The sequence below is a fragment of the Epinephelus moara genome, chromosome 11 (assembly GCF_006386435.1).
Source record: "Epinephelus moara isolate mb chromosome 11, YSFRI_EMoa_1.0, whole genome shotgun sequence".
In the NCBI taxonomy this organism is placed as follows: Eukaryota; Metazoa; Chordata; class Actinopteri; order Perciformes; family Serranidae; genus Epinephelus; species Epinephelus moara.
Window position 1 is genome coordinate 37,728,447 of NC_065516.1, and position 17,497 is coordinate 37,745,943.

General features: G+C 43.0%; 1 protein-coding gene across 1 annotated transcript in view; it reads left to right on the top strand.

The window, feature by feature from the left end:
* The window catches only part of lama1 (laminin, alpha 1), a 73,338-nt gene that overhangs the window by 31,875 nt on the left and 23,966 nt on the right, over window positions 1–17,497 (top strand). Inside the window, exons 23-44 of the mRNA XM_050056406.1 lie at window positions 229–462; window positions 636–779; window positions 2,357–2,536; window positions 3,641–3,826; window positions 3,932–4,059; window positions 4,254–4,368; window positions 5,281–5,421; window positions 8,078–8,196; window positions 8,277–8,366; window positions 8,506–8,699; window positions 8,805–8,947; window positions 9,114–9,212; window positions 11,731–11,842; window positions 11,946–12,102; window positions 14,295–14,505; window positions 14,786–14,902; window positions 15,016–15,179; window positions 15,266–15,401; window positions 15,487–15,589; window positions 16,547–16,663; window positions 16,757–16,939; window positions 17,018–17,172. Coding sequence (XP_049912363.1) covers window positions 229–462; window positions 636–779; window positions 2,357–2,536; window positions 3,641–3,826; window positions 3,932–4,059; window positions 4,254–4,368; window positions 5,281–5,421; window positions 8,078–8,196; window positions 8,277–8,366; window positions 8,506–8,699; window positions 8,805–8,947; window positions 9,114–9,212; window positions 11,731–11,842; window positions 11,946–12,102; window positions 14,295–14,505; window positions 14,786–14,902; window positions 15,016–15,179; window positions 15,266–15,401; window positions 15,487–15,589; window positions 16,547–16,663; window positions 16,757–16,939; window positions 17,018–17,172 — 3,228 coding nt within the window. The remainder of the gene's footprint in view (window positions 1–228; window positions 463–635; window positions 780–2,356; window positions 2,537–3,640; window positions 3,827–3,931; window positions 4,060–4,253; window positions 4,369–5,280; window positions 5,422–8,077; window positions 8,197–8,276; window positions 8,367–8,505; window positions 8,700–8,804; window positions 8,948–9,113; window positions 9,213–11,730; window positions 11,843–11,945; window positions 12,103–14,294; window positions 14,506–14,785; window positions 14,903–15,015; window positions 15,180–15,265; window positions 15,402–15,486; window positions 15,590–16,546; window positions 16,664–16,756; window positions 16,940–17,017; window positions 17,173–17,497) is intronic.

Genomic DNA, 17,497 nt, shown 5'->3' on the forward strand with positions numbered 1-17,497 from the left:
TCTGCATCTTTTCGGGTCAGGATAGGCCTAATTTTCGCAATATTACGCAGATGAAAAAATGCAGTCTGTGAGGTTTGTTTTAAATGAGAATTAAAAGACACATCTTGATCAAATATTACTCCGAGGTTTCTTACAGGTACTCACAGGTACACACAGGTACTCACAGGTACACACAGGTACACACAGGTACTCAGGTGAACCTTCACTAACATCTTGGCATCTCTTCAGCCGTGCAGCTGCAGTGCAACAGGAAGTTCAGCCCCTCAGTGTGACCTGACCAATGGACACTGTCGATGCAAAGAGGGGTTCTCTGGCAGGTCATGTGACCAGTGTGCCCCTGGTTACCATGGTTACCCAGCATGCTTAGCATGTGGCTGTGACATGGCGGGAACAGACAAGATGTTCTGCAACGCAACGCTCGGAGTGTGTGACTGTGGACTTGGCGGCGAGTGTGTGTGCAAGGTAACACAACCGGTGTGTGTGTGTGTGTGTGTGTGTGTGTGTGTTTGCAAAGATTTGACACAAGAAGTATGTAAACAATAACAAAAAACTCCGCCCACCTGAGGCTGATGTCATCTGATGGGTGTGTGTTTCTGTGTATATAAGTATTTGACACAGTGGTTGTGTGTGTTTAGGTGGGAGTTTCCGGTCGGCGGTGTGAGGAGTGTGTCTCTGGTCGGTTCGCTCTGTCCGCTGAGAATCCAGAAGGCTGCTCGCCATGTTTCTGTTCAGGACTCAATACAGACTGTGAGGAGAGGGGCGGGCTCTACAGAGTACCTGTGAGTACATGTACACGTGTGTACTGCATATAGACACAGGTGCACTGCATACATACACACGCGTACTGCACATATATACACGTGTACTATATGCATACACATGTGTACTATATGCATACACATCTCTACTGCATATACACATATATATATATATATATATATATATATACACATGTGTGTACTATATGCATACACACTTGTACTACATACATACACATGTGAACTGCATATATACATGTGTACTATATGCATACACACATGTACTATATACATACACATATGTACTGCATATATATATATATATATATATATATATATATATATATATATATACACACGTGTACTATATGCATACACACGTGTACTACATACATACATATATGTACTGCATATATACACGTGTACTACATACATATGTACTGCATATATACACATGTGTACTACATACAGGTGTACTCTTTACGTGCACATACACAGTTGTACTGCATATATATATATATATATATATGTATAGTACATATATATATATATGTGTGTGTACTATATACATACACAGGTGTACTATATACAGTGTCAGAAATTAGCAAGGGCCACGGGCCATTTGGCCCGCAATTTATCCAAGAATGCCCCCAAAAGCCATGTTCCGGGGGCCAAAATTGACCCCAAGTTTTCGAAACAACTATATGTATTTATATTTTTAACAGTATTACAATCTGACATTAAAGTATAATTTTATTTTCATTAAATTAATTTACCGTCACGTCTACAACTCATTTTCCAGACATAATCAACGAGATTGCACAGAGAAGGGGAGGGGGCTTTGCTGTACCATAAGTTTAAATTAACCATTTCTTGGGTGATCTGTGTCGACACAATGACAAATTAATGAAAAATTAAGGTAGAATGAATGTTAAATTTTAAATTAACTTACTTCCAGGATGGCATCTAAGGAATTTATAGTAATTTGGCCTTTTTAATAGTAAAAGTAACTGTAATGTGGTGAGACATTAGTACTGCTATCAGTAGATTAATGGTTAAATCATCACATTTAAACTGGTTGAATTATAGGAAATCTGAGTGATATTTTGCAACCATAACTTTATGTAACCCATTATTTATTTCATTTATAGTGGTTTCTACTGAAGAGTGAAGACACTATCTTAGTTGGTTTTGCTTTTCAAGTGCTTATTGTTAGAACATAATTACAATTTTTTGATGGCCCCCAAACATTTTGAAAATGCCCCCATTTTTTAGACCGTGGGGGCCAAAATTGCCCCCAAAATATTTTGTTAATTTCATACCCTGACTATGTACATAGACATGTGTACTGCATACATACACATATGTACTGCATATATACATACACAGGTGTTCTGCATATATAAACACGTGTACTATATACATACACAGGTGAACTATATAAATATGTGTACTGCATACATACACATATGTACTGCACATATATACACAGGTGTACTATATACATAGGCATGTGTACTGCATACATACACATATGTACTCCATACATATATGACGAAATGTATTTACACTGTATACCACCCCTCCCCCACCCACAGATCACCCTGGGCCGCTCTCCTCGTCTGCTCTCAGTGGTCAGTCAGTCCAACCTGCAGGGTGTCGTATCAGGAGTGTACCAGCAGGGCGGAGACATGCTGCTCGACACCCGACAGCTCAACACCAGCAGGTTGGCCGGCCCGCTCTACTGGAGACTGCCCCCCCAGTTCGAAGGCCCACAGGTACTGTTAATCTGCACACCCGACCCTCTGTTGTTCTTATCGTGTATTAAAGTGTGTACTTTGTAATCCTTACCCTGTACTTAAGTGTGTACTTTGATGTCTTTTTCGAGTACTAAAGTGTGTACTTTGTTGTCCTTATCGAGTACTAAAGCGTGTACTTTGATGTCTTTATCAAGTACTAAAGTGTGTACTTTGATGTCTTTTTCGAGTACTAAAGTGTGTACTTTGTTGTCCTTATCGTGTACTAAAGTGTGTACTTAGTTGTCCTTATCAAGTATTAAAGTGTGTACTTTGTTGTCCTTATCGTGTACTAAAGTTTATACTTTGCTGTCCTTATCGTGTACTAAAGTGTGTACTTTGTTGTCCTTATCGTGTACTAAAGTGTCTACTTTGCTGTCCTTGTCAAGTACTAAAGTGTGTACTCTGTTGTCATAATCAAGTACTAAAGTGTGTACTTTGTTGTCCTTATCGAGTACTAAAGTGTGTACTTTGTTGTCCTTATCGAGTACTAAAGTGTGTACTTTGATGTCTTCATCAAGTACTAAAGTGTGTACTTTGATGTCTTTATCGAGTACTAAAGTGTGTACTTTGATGTCTTCATCAAGTACTAAAGTGTGTACTTTGATGTCTTTATCAAGTACTAAAGTGTGTACTTTTGTTGTCCTTATTGTGTACTAAAGTGTGTACTTTGATGTCTTTATCAAGTACTAAAGTGTGTACTTTGTTGTCCTTATTGTGTACTAAAGTGTGTACTTTGCTGTCCTTATCAAGTACTGAAGTGTCTACTCTGTTGTCATTATCAAGTACTAAAGTATGTACTTTGTTGTCCTTATCGTGTACTAAAGTGTGTACTTTGCTGTCCTTATCAAGTACTAAAGTGTGTACTTTGTTGTCCTTATCGTGTACTAAAGTGTGTACTTTGACATCTTTATCAAGTACTAAAATGTGAACTTTGTTGTCCTTATCAAGTACTAAAGTGCGTACTTTGTTGTCCTTATCGTGTACTAAAGTGTGTACTTTGATGTCTTTATCAAGTACTAAAGTGAGTACTTTGATGTCTTTATCAAGTACTAAAATGTGAACTTTGTTGTCTTTATTGTGTAGCTGATGTCATACGGCGGTCTGCTGTCTTACATCATCACCTTTTACGCTGAGGATGGCTCAGGATTGTCCAATCAGGAGCCTCAGGTCCTAATAAGGGGCGGGACCATAAGGAAGCTGGTGATATATACTGACATGATCGTCCCTAGCAACAGCATCAGGACACGTCATGACATCAGGATGACAGAGGTACGGCTGCAAGGAATTATGGGAAAGCAGAGAGATTTTTGCAACAGCTTATTATACTCTGTGTGTGCGTGTGTGTGTGCGTGTGTGTGTGTTTATGTGTTACAGCACAAGTGGAAGTATTTTAACTCCGTTTCGGAGAAGTCGGTGAGTCACGCTGACTTCCTGTCCGTCCTCAGTGATGTCAAGTACGTCATCATCAAGGCTTCGTACGGGACACAATTGCAGCAGAGCAGGTACACACACACACACACACTCACACACACACACACACACACACACACACACACACACACAAACCACACACACATACATACATACACACACACACACACACACACACACACACATGCAACAGGTGGGTCACATGACCAACACCTGCAGTAACAGTGACATCAGCTTTGATGATGTCATTTTCTGTGTTTTTAAGGATCTCTAACATCACCATGGAGACAGCAGTGGAGGCGGGGTCAGATGAAGAAGGCATGGCCAGACTGATCGAGTCCTGCATCTGTCCACCTGGTTACACAGGACTGTCCTGTCAGGTGCTGACACCTGTTACCATAGCAACCACAGACACCACAGCAAAGAGACACTGCAGTACCTATACTGGTTATACTGGTTACACTGATTATACCGGTTACATTGGTTACACTGCTTAAACTGGTTACAATGGTTACACTGGTAATACTGGCTATACTAGTTATACTGGTTATATTGGTTATACTGGTAATACTGGTTTAGTTTAGTTTAGTTTAGTTTAGTTTATCAAATTTATTTGTAACAGGGTTAGGTGTCTCACCTGTTTCACCTGTCTCTGTCTTTGTCTCACCTGTCTCTGTCTCACCTGTTTCACCTGTCTCTGTCTCACCTGTTTCACTTGTCTCTCTCTCACCTGTATTATCTGTCTCTGTCTCACCTGTTTTATCTGTCTCTGTCTCACCTGTTTCACCTGTCTGTCTCACCTGTCATTCTCACCTGTTTCACCTGTGTCTGTCTCACCTGTTTCACCTGTCTCTGTCTCACCTGTTTTACCTGTCTCTGTCTCACCTGTTTCACTTGTCTCTGTCTCACCTGTTTCACTTGTCTCTGTCTCACCTGTCTCTGTCTCACTTTTTTCACCTGTCTCTGTCTCACCTGTCTCTGTCTTTGTCTCTGTCTCACTTTCTTTGTCTCTGTCTCACCTGTCTCTTTCTCACCTTTTTTTACCTGTCTCTGTCTCACCTGTATCTGTCTCACCTGGCTGTCTCTGTCTCACCTGGCTGTCTCTGTCTCACCTGATTCACCTGTCTCTGTCTCACTTGCCAGTGTCACCTGTCTCTGTCTTTGTCTCTGTCTCACCTATCTCTGTCTTTGTCTCTGTCTCACCTGTCTGTCCCACCTGTCTCTGTCTAACTTGTTTCACCTGTCTCTGTCTCACCTGTCTCTGTCCCACCTGTCTCTCTGTCCCTCTGTAGGACTGTGCTGCAGGTTATTTCCGTCAGCCTCTGTCTGAGTTGTCGTCTCAGAGTCAGAAGTCTCTGTTTGTTCAACCTTGTGTTCGATGTCGCTGCAACAACCACAGTGAGAGCTGTGACATGGAGACTGGAGCCTGTCAGGTAACACGTCAACACACTCCAACACACGCCAACACAGGTTAACATACATAGCATTAACGCAGACAGGCTCTCTGACAGACAGACAGACAGACAGACAGACAGACTCTCTGACAGACAGACAGACAGACTCTCTGACAGACAGGCTCTCTGACAGACAGACAGACAGACAGAATCTCTGACAGACAGACAGACAGGCTCTCTGACAGACAGACAGACTCTGACAGACAGACTTTCTGACAGACAGACAGACAGACAGACAGACAGACTCTGACAGACAGACAGGCTCTCTGACAGACAGATTCTTAACTCAATGAATCAGAAAACAAATCCAATGTAAACGTCTCTCTGAGTTTAATCTTTGATCTGTCTTCACTTTGTATGAAACTGATCAGTCAGATCAGTCTGATCATTAACTGATATCAATCAGGGTTCAGTAAAATTCTGCACTCCTGTACCCTCACTTACTTCCCCTCTCCTCTCTCCTTGACTCCTCGCCTGCTCTGAGTATATTTAACAAATTGAGATGTCTTACAAGAAAGCGAGTCTGAATCGATTTCCGGGTCAAGTGATCGAAGACAGAGGAGTCGAGGACAGAGGAGTCGGGGACAGACGAGTTGAGGAGGGATATAGGGATGAACCCAAGAATCAATCAATCAATCAATTTTATTTATAAAGCCCAATATCACAAATCACAATTTGCCTCACAGGGCTTTACAGCATACAACATCCCTCTGTCCTTATGACCCTCACAGCTGATCAGGAAAAACTCCCCAAAAAAAACCTTTAACAGGGAAAAAACGGTAGAAACCTCAGGAAGAGCAACTGAGGAGGGATCCCTCTTCCAGGACGGACAGACGTGCAATAGATGTCGTACAGAACAGATCAGCATAATAAATTAACAGTAATCCGTATGACACAATGAGACAGAAAGAGAGAGAGAGAGAGAGAGAGATGCAGGTAATGACAGTAGCTTACAACAACATTAATGTAAGTAATAATATTATAATTGTAGTTCTGACTACTGTGGTACAGTATGTTGAAAGTATATATTAATATCTGACAGTGTACATATGTGACAATAATCATATGTGTATAATAACAGTAGAAGCATGACTAATGACTAATGATAACAGCAGCAGCAGGAGGCATCTGGCAGGACCACGGCAGAAGCACAACCACACACGTCACACTATCCAGGCACCGCTGCGATATGAGTTAACCTTTTAATCTTTGACATAAAGGGAAGATTAGATATTGGTCTATAGTTAGCTAACACCTCTGGATCCAGGGTGGGCTTTTTAGGAGAGGTTTAATTACAGCTACCTTAAAAGACTGTGGTACATAGCCTGTTAATAAGGATATATTGATCATATCTAATATATAAGTGTTAACTAAAGGTAAGACCTCCTTAAGTAGCCTAGTTGGGATGGGGTCTAAGAGACACGTTGGTGATTTAGATGAAGAAATCACTGCGGCCAATTCTTGAAGAGAAATTGGGGAGAAGCAATCTAAATATATATTAGGTCTTACAGCTGTGTTTGAGGTTAGATAGGTACTATCTGAGGACAGGAGGTCATGAATTTTGCCTCTAATAGTTAGAATTTTGTCATTAAAAAAGCTACTTAAGCTACTTACTTACTTACTTAGCCTACTTAAATGATACTCGCAGTTTACTCAAAGATGCCTTATAATTTTAATATATTTAAAATTTATATGTATGGATAGAAAATTCAGTTATATTACAAAATAATATCTCTCAAAGACAGAAATTCAGATAGGCCCCTATAGATAGGGGACACATACACACACTAGAGTGTGGCTACCCGATCCGAGCCCGGCGGGTCCCGACGGTAGGCCTACCCGACGAGTCGGGCCGGTTCAGTCAAAAATGTATGAATTGTATTCGGGCTCGGGTCGGATTCAGTCACCTTTCATTGAAAATGTAGTGTAAAAAATACATAAAATCCTATTGTCTGTTCTGTTTATTGCTTGGGCACTGGTATTTATGTGACAACACCTGAACATAACACACACAGACACACATTGGCTGTTTGTTTCTACCTCTCCCCTCTCTGGAAGTCTCGGACCTCCAGCCGCCCGCCTCCGCCTTGATTAAACGCTGAAAATAAAATAAAATAGGGAGACAGGTTTTTCCTATTTTATCTCATTTTGTTATATTTCTCCCTCTCCCCACGCTGGAAGCCTCGGACCTCTCGCCGCCCGCTCCCGTCTCAAACACGGAGGTCTCCCTCTCCGCGGAGCACCCATGGCGCACGCCCGGCCTGTTAAATAGCCTGTAACCATGACAACTGTGTGACACAAACTCAGTGCTTTAGTAATTAAATAATGTCGGGCTCGGTTCGGTTTCGGACATAACAAAACAGAATGACCGTCAGGTTCAGACAGAAATATGCAACCCATGCCGCACTCTAACACACATACACACACACACACACACACACACACACACACACAAGGAAAACCGGACATTATCATCAATTTATAAACACCCCCCGGACGCCCCGGACAGGACGTGAAAAGTGGACATGTCCGGGCAAAAGAGGACGTTTGGTCAGCCTAGGCTAAAGGAATACAAGGCTCAATAGAGCTTTGACTCTCAGTCAGCCTGGCTACAAGTTTCTGTTTTTTTGAACAGGGCTGCCAACATCACACCAGTGGGCGGAGCTGTGAGCTGTGTGCTCCGGGGTATTATGGGAATGTCAGCGGCTCCATCAGTGACTGCTCGCTGTGTGCCTGCCCCCTTCAGGACAACAGGTAACACTGCACCCTGTTTATGTTTAACCCTTTCATTTATTGATTCTGTTGACTTTAGCCATGTGTGTGTGTGTGTGCAGTTTCAGTCCCACGTGTGTGTCAGATGGAGCCCTCGGTGATCTCCGCTGCACCGCCTGTCAAACAGGATACGAGGGGAGATACTGTGAGAGGTGGGAATGATGACATCACAGCTGTCACCTGACAGCTCCGCTCGTCACTGTTTCTTTTGTTTTTAAATTCTGACCTCAGTCAGCTAATCACCTGACAGCTCTGCTGTGACATCACTGACTATAGGCTTTCATCCTGCAGGTGTTCTGTTGGTTACTATGGTAACCCCTCATCGGTGGGCGGGGTGTGTTCGCAGTGTAACTGCAGTGGGTGGGGCTCACTGCAGCCGCTATGTGACCCGCTGAGTGGACAGTGTGAGTGCAAGGCTGGGGTCACAGGTCTGTCATGTGACCAGTGTGACGAGAGGCACGTCCTTCAGGCAGCGGAGTGTGTGTGTGAGTAACAACACACACACACACACACACACACACACACACACACACACGTGTTCACATGTCACGTGTTACCAGAGCTCATCTGTGTGTTTGTTTCTGACTCAGCGTGTGATGACAAGTGTTCCGGTGTTCTGTTGGACGACCTGGAAAAACTACACAACCACTTCCTGTCTGTCAACCTGAGTGCTGTCACCATGGCGCCGTACCGCCAGCTGGTGTTACTGGAGAACCAGACCAGAGTCATCCAGGTAAACACACAACGTACAAGGCACCCTGGTGTCTCACCTGGAGACACGAGTGTCCCCGTGAAGACACAGTGTCCATCTCCTCGTGAAGTGAAACCAGCTGTGACATCACAGACTGTGACATCATGACCATTTGATGTAATGTGTTACTGACTGTGTGTTCATACAGGTGGCGTTTTCAGAAAACAGCTCGGTCGCTCTTCGTCTGTCCAGAGTGGAAGATGAGCTCAGACATCTGACCTCTGACCTCAGCACCCTGCTGCAGCAGGTAAACATGGATCCCTCCGGCACAGGCTCCCTACTTTACCTGAACTTACCTGATCTCACCTGATCTGATCTGAGCTCACCTGAAGTCTGCTGATCTCACCTGAACTCACCTGAAGGTGAACTCACGTGATCTCACCTGAGACGGATAACAGATCATTATCATTATTATTATAACTTCAGATAAACAGATCACAGTGACATCACAATATCATCACAGTGACATCACAGTGACATCAGTAAACAGATTATAGAACATTAGATCCGTGTTGTGACATCAGCGACTGCCGCAACCTGCTCTGTGATCGAACATTGTCTTTACAGTTTTTCTTAATTGCTAAAACACAATTTCTGAAACCTTGCTCCATTTTCTGAAAACATTAAACACAAAACCTCAGCTTCAAGCACTATTTACAAAACCTCTGACTTCTCGTGCAAAATGAAACTTTCGCCTCAAAACAGATTTACCTGTGTAAAAATCAAACACTGCTCTCAAATCATAAACAAAGCGATCAAAATGATATACACTATCAAGCAGTCAGTAAACAATACACCAAAAAATAGAAAACACGTTGTTCAAAACATATAGTTCTCAGGGAGAAGTACATTTTTAATCTCAAAACAAATTTCATATTTTTCCATCATTGTCTTTTGATGAATGAAAACATGTTCTATCATAGTAGCTCAAAATTGATCAGAAATTATACTCTGCTTTGCTCTTTGCAATTTTTTTTGTTCTTCCTCCTCCTTGTACCCCTATTTTTACAGTACTGTACCCTGCATCTCACAAACTTGTGCTTTGTTTCTGTGATACTGTAATTCTTGTTCTTTGTTGATATGAACCTGCAATCAGTCAAAATCTATTGAGCAGTCAGTACTGTAAACAAATGGAAAGCACACTGTTCAGGGCCAGACAATTTGTTTACAGTTTTTCTCAATTGTTTACACGCAATTTTGAAAACAGGGCTCCTTTTTTCAGAATATTCACACAATTAGCCAAACACCACACTCAATTTGCATAACTCCTAGATTGTTTGCAAAATGACACACTTCAGTCAAAACATATACACATATTTATAAAAATGCTGTTTTGTTTTCATCTCACTAACACAGTCTTCAAATGATCAGACACTATTGCAGTCAGTTACACACTACAGTGATCAATACAAAATACATTTGTAAAAACCCCTATTTTAGGAAATAGCTGGTCTAGTGCTAGACTTTTTTGCTAGACATTTTTATGTAAGGGATAATTTAGATGACAAAAAGATATTGTCAAACCCACAACATTCTTCATGATTACTTTGAAGTATACAGAGAAAGTACACAAATACAACAAACAAACACAACACTGATTGCAGACTGCTGCAGACTGAAAATATTTATTTCTTACCATACTCAGTTACAGTAACAGATCAACAATGAAAATCAGAACAAAATAGTAGTTTTTCTTACTACTGTAAAGTATAGACAAATAAAAATTCCTCTATTGGGTTTAGGAATGGGGAGTATGGTGGAAGGTATAAGACTGCAAATTCAGGGTGCTCATGGAACCAGTTGTGGACCAGAGCAGATCGATGGAAAGATACATTGTCCCAAACGACAAAGTACTGCATGTGGTCCACTTGGTTTACAGTAAGCACCTGTGTGCTTCCACACCAGGTGGATGTGATTATCCAATTCGTTCATTAGTGTGGTCGTTGGCAAGCAGGGGCTTTGTAATGAGAAGGAAGTAACCTCACAATCCTTATCTGTGTCTAAGGTGTGATAATACGTGTAGAGTTTTGCAAATCACTGTGTGTAATGTTTTGCAAAAAGTGTGAAGCCGAGTCTATGCTTATTGTTGTGCAACTATGGACAGGTGTTTTGCTTCTTGAGTGTAAAGAGCTGTTAATTGTGTGAAAATTTTCATTTTAGTGCGTAAACAACTGTAAAAAACTGTATTGTACAGTATACAGCCTACAATGCACTGTACTACAGTATGCAATACAAAAATCAAAGGAGTAAACATGTGATCAATGTGCTTCTTCTTGTCTTTGGGCTGGGTCAGGCCAGAGCACTTCGTCGACATCACAAGCAATATTTTCCCTCCTGACTTTCTCCGTCCCACCTTCAACAACCTGTTTGCTCTCTGAACTGGCTTATATTGGTTGTGTCACATGTTGTGACACAACATGTGTGTTTAATCAATGACATGTGTTCTCTATTTGTATTCGATTGTTGCCACTTGTGTTTACCAGTATGGATGACATGCGCATTAGAGTGCAGAATGTGTTTTGAGAATGAGAATGTGTGTAGAGTTCGGCTGAAAAGTCTAAGTGAGATCTGCAAATTGTGTTTTACCATGTGAAATGGTTTAAGGTATTGACAACAGACTGCACAATTAGCTAAATGAGTTCAGGCAACTGCGAACTTTGTTCAGCCAATGGATTTTAGTGTTTTAGCAATTGAGAAAAACTGTAATATTCAGGGGGCGTGTACTAATGAAAGTCTGATCTGTTTCCCTCCTCCTGATTGGAAAGGTCCCACGTCTGTCTGATGACCTGCAGAAAGTGGACGTGTCCACCAACAACAGTCTTTCCCAGTGTGCAGTGCTGCTGCAGAGCGTTGGGCAGCTGCAGGAAAACATTCAGGGTAAGAACATTGAGACACTGTGAACGCATCATCAGTGACATCATAACCAGCAGAAAACGACCGTTTAACGAACCAGTGACATAAAAACCTCTGATTGGTCCAGAGCTTCAGAGGGAGGCAGAGCTGCTGAACCACACCACAGTGGAGGAGTTTGATTCAGCCAATCAGACACATCAGCTGGAGGAGGTGGCGTCCATGTTGGAAACCATCAGAGCTGTCGACCTCTCAGCCACCAGTGCTGCAGCCAATCAGGAGCTCAGGTGAGTGTTTGTGTGTGTGTGTGTATGTGTGGGTGTGTGTATATGCATACGTGTGTGTGCATGTGTGTGTATGGCGTACCATACGTTTCAGCTATCGACTGAATGTGTCACACGCGAGTGCTTTGACGTCTGCGCAGGAAAGCAACATTTGACATGTCATGTAGTTTCCCCATTGACTTATAACGGTCACACGTGCACGTGCACGTGTATGCGTGATGACTGCTACATGCAGTGTGACTACTGTGGTGGCAAAACTACTATTTAATGAACAGTTTAAAAAAAAAGTCTTCACACATCGGCTGTCTTTCTTGAGTTTTAATAAGCATTCATGAATGGAGACACTCACACATACAACCGCATGAACAGTTAGTCAGTGAATGCCTAGCAAGTCCTCTCGCCCTGCTATCTTTATAGTTCCCATAACACATGCACATCAACAGTCAAAATATGTGGCGCCTTGACATTCCTAAAACACAACATCTCTTCAGACTAACAAGGACACTTGTTCTCCCTGGCTCATAATCTTGGTGTCTGAGCCTCCCTGGCTTGTGACCTTGGTGTCTCTCACTGCTGTCACAGTAGAGGTTAAATGAGCAACACATATCATTAGACTAGAAGTTCAGTTTCATCAAAACAAGTAACCTTATACAACACATTATAGGTTAAATATGTTTAAATACCCGAATTTTCCATCACACTACGCGTAACATTTATGCATTTTTTGCGAACACATGCATAAACACACACATGAAAATATAGAACATTTTTGTCACACGCACACATGCACGTGTATTATGACATGTGCAAACTACATCACACGTAACAAGAAGATGCGTACTGTACTTATAGCGTGTGCACGTCCGTCTGTCACCGTTGGAGAAATGTTGTTAAGTGTCCACACACACATGCACGTTTGCACTTGTTGATTCTACGCAACTGGAAGTTTATCTGCATCGCGCACACCAGTCTGCTAAACATGGAGAAGCAGCATTTAGTTTTTATGCTCCACATATCTGGAACAAACTCCCTGAAAACTGCAGGTGTGCTGCAACTCTCAGTTCTCTAAAATCAGGGCTGAAGACTTTTCTGTTTGCTGCTGCCTTTGATTAAATCAAATCTGAGCCTTCTTCTTCTCACACTGCACTGAAACTTTTATTCTGTTTTATCTGTCTTCTGTTGAGGTTTTATTTCTGTCTCCTATCTAGGTTTTAATTCTAACTTAATTGTAGTTACATTAATGTGATTAATGTCTTTTTATGTTGCCTATTGCTTTTACTTGCTGTATATTTTATGCAAAGCACTCTGAATTGCCTTGTTGTTGAAATGTGCTATACAAATGAACTTGCCTTGCGTAGTGAGCTTTACCATAATTTACTTCAGTCAAATATTTTCTTCCAGAATTAGCTGATAATGAAGAAAATACAAAATTAGGCTTCAGACTTTCTGTTCTTCTTTTGCAGTTTGATCTAAGAATTTTTTTTTAATACACACACAAAAAACACAGTTTAGACTGTAATCCTAGCACCCTCACTTGACCCAGTGAGCTAACTCTGCTCTCTGTGTATGGTACAATAAATATTTAATGCAAATACTTTCTTCCACAATACTAAAAAAAACTGTATCTAGTGTACTAACTTTGTGTTTGTGTTTTTCCAATTACATCTAATAATAATACTTTTTAAAAAAAAAAATCTAGTTATACATGTCTATATAGAGTGTATTATTGGCTCGATGGCACCATCTACTGGATGGAAATAGAACACAGAAATAGAATGAAATGGAAAAGGAAACTACGTGAGGCGTTCATGTACGCGGACTGGTGTGCGCGATGCAGATAAACTTCCGGTTGCGTAGTATCAACAAGTGCGAATGCACGTGTGTGGACACTTAACAACATTTCTCCAACAGTGACGGATGTGCACAAGCTGTAAGTATAGTACGCATATTATACTTACGCGTGAAATACAATCCGCACATAGCAACGCATGTGCGCACGCACACGTACCAAAATGTACTATGTTAATCACGCATGCACACACACGTTGCTGCGCGTGTATCTGCTTATTTTGATATGGATAGGACTTCATAGTGTGTGTGTGTGTGTGTGTGTGTGTGTGTGCGTGGGTGCGTGCGCGCGCGCGTGTGTGCATGCATGTGTGTGTCTGACGCTCGTTCTCTCTCTCTCCCTGCAGCCTCTCAGAGTCTCTCGTCCACTCGCTGCAGGTGGACCTCCTGTCCAGCAGGATGGAGATTGACAACAGGCTCCGACTCCTCTCAGCCCCCCTCACTGTTGGCATGGAAACACTGCAATATGCACACACACAGCTGACCAAAACTGCGCAACAAAACACACAAATACACACTCTGCTGGACGACGCACACACATTGCTGCTCGACTACCAGGTACACACACACACACACACACATACACACTTGTTTTCAGGTAAACTGAACAAGAACAATGACAAAAATCCTGTTTATGATATAAAACATCAGTTATTGATCACTTATTAATCAGTTATTAACCAGTTATTGATCAGTTGCTGATCAGATATTGATCAGATATTGATCAGTTATTTATCAGTTATTGATTAGTTATCGATCAGTTATTGATCAGTCATTGATCAAAGTGCAGAGTCAGTGTTTATTGGTGACTGATGACTGATGTCCTGTCATCTGTCAGTCTGTCCACAGGAACCTGAGTGTGGACCATCTGTCTGTGGACGCAGTGATGGAGGACAGTCAGCTGCTGCTGGACGATACCATCCGTCTGACAGAGGAGTTAACCAACACCACCTCAGTGAGACACACACACACACACCTGCACACTCCACCTGATCAATATCTCTGTGATGGTAATAGAGTAACAACAGTAACCTGTGTGTATGTGTGTGTGTGTGTGTGTGTGTGCAGCAGGTGGAGGTGTTCCGCGGTCACCTGGATCAGTGGCAACCCCTGCTGAGGAAACAGGTGGACAGTCTGGTCATTGGACTGGAGGTTATTGATGCTTTGGAGAATGTTTACCGTGCCGAAAGCCACGCCCTCCGGTTTCAGAGCCACGCCCACTCCATGCACAGGTAGATGTGTGTGTGAGTGTTTGTGTGTGTGTGTGTGTGTGTGTGTGTGTGTGTGTATGTGTGTTAACACTTGTCCTCTTCCTCAGCTCTCTGTCATCAGTTTGTGACGTAACAAATGCCAGCCGATTAGTTCAGCTTGACAGTGACATCACACACCAAGTTGACTCCGCCCAGCAGGTTGCTGTGGCTGCCCACATCTCCGCCTCTGTCGCTCTCAATGTGGTGAGTGTGTGTTGACAACCCGCCCCCCCCCACCCCCCAAATTATATGAGTGAGAGTTGCGTTCTAATGATTGTTTGTCTTTCAGACCGTCCTATCAGAGCAGCTGATGTCAGAGGAGGGCGGAGCCAAACTGAAAGTCAGCACCGCTGTTTTAGAAGAAAGTCGACAGATCAACGAGACGTTCGAAGGTTTGTGTTTATTACTCGCGTTCTAAACATCAAATCTGTTCTTCGTCATGTTCTCTATCATGTTCTCCGTCATGTTCTCCCTCATGTTCTCCCTCATGTCCTCCATCATGTTCTCCATCAAGTTCTCCACCATGTTCTCCATCAAGTTCTCCGTCATGTTCTCCATCAAGTTCTCCGTCATGTTCTCCATCATGCACTCCTTCATGTCTCCGTCATGTTCTCTATGGTGTTCTCTGTCATGTTCTCTATGGTGTTCTCTATCATGTTCTCTGTCATGTTCTCTGTCAAGTTCTCCGTCATGTTCTCCATCATGCACTCCTTCATGTCTCCGTCATGTTCTCTATGGTGTTCTCTATCATGTTCTCCGCCATGTTCTCCGTCATGTTCGCCTTCATGTTCTCCGTCATGTCCTCCGTCATGATCCCCATCATGCTCTCCGTCACATTCTCCATCATGTTCTCCGTCATGTCCTCCGTCACATTTTCTCCGTCACGTTCTGTCTCATGTCCTCCGTCATCTTCTCTGTCATGTCCTCCATCATGTTCTCTGTCATGTTGTCCGTCATGTTCTCTGTCATGTTTTCCATTGTGTTCTCCATCGTGTTCTCTATTGGGTTCTCCGTCATGTTCTCCACCATGTTCTCCACCATGTTCTCCACCATGTCCTCTATCATGTTCTCCGCCATGTTCTCCTCCATGTTCTCCGTCATGTTCTCCGTCGTGTTCTCCACCATGTCCTCCGTCATGTTCTCCATCATGTTCTCCGCCATGTTCTCTGTCACATCCTCCGTCACATTTTCTCCGTCATGTTCTCTCTCATGTTCTCTGTCATGTTCTATGCCATGTCCTCTATCATGTTCTCCACCATGTCCTCCATCATGTTCTCTGCCATGTCCTCCATCATGTTCTCCGTCATGTTCTCTGCCATGTTCATTCAATCCGTCCGTTTGTTTTCCAGACCTGCGGCTGAATGTCTCCACGGTAACCAGCAGACTGCGACTGGTCAGAGATGGCATCCATAACTCCACCCTCTTCCTCCGTCAGCCAACCAAAGAGCTGCAGAGCTTCTCTAACAGTGAGATATTTTAGGGTCCTCCCACATTGATGTCATCGTGTCAGTTTATTGGTTTATTGATTGATCGATTGATTGGTGTTTGTTTTCCATCAGGTTCATTCGTGGTGCTGCAGCAGACTCACCTTCAGGCTGCGGCAGCACGCTCCGACCTGCAGGAGGCGCTGCGGCGGCTGCACAGACTCAGGCTGCAGCTGCAGGATTCTTCCTCTGTGGTGGAAAACACCAACAACACAGCGACTGAGACAAACCGGCTGGTGACTTACACGCACACCGAAGGTCTGTATCCGTTTACAGTGTCACACATTTCAGACGCAGCTGTCCGGTACTCACGCTTCCTGTTTCCTGTCTCTTCAGCCAATGAGGTGCAGCAGAAGCTGGAGGAGGCAGAGCATCGTACAGAGCGTCTGATGGGTCGGATCAAACCGCTGAGCATGCTGGGAGAAACACTGAGAAGGAATCTGTCAGACATCAGAGAGCTGATCGATCAGGCCAGAAGACAGGCCGCCTCGGTACATAAACATACACACACAGAAATACACATCCTGAAACACACACAGAGAGAAGGTGTGTAAACGAGGAGACGGAGTTGTCTCATCTTTGAACCATCAGTGACATCACTGAAACAGCATCTGCATGGACCCTTTTGAGGCTCAAAGTGACATCACTATGACATCATGATGACATCATGTTATCAGCTGGAGGTGCAGCTGCCTCTCCCCCACAGGGCTGTAGGCTCCATAGGAGTGTTAAAATGTGTTTGTCTTGTTGTGTTATTGGGAGCCAGAATAGAAGGAGTCATGGCTCAAAACCAGCCGCCACTGCCCGTCAACAAAA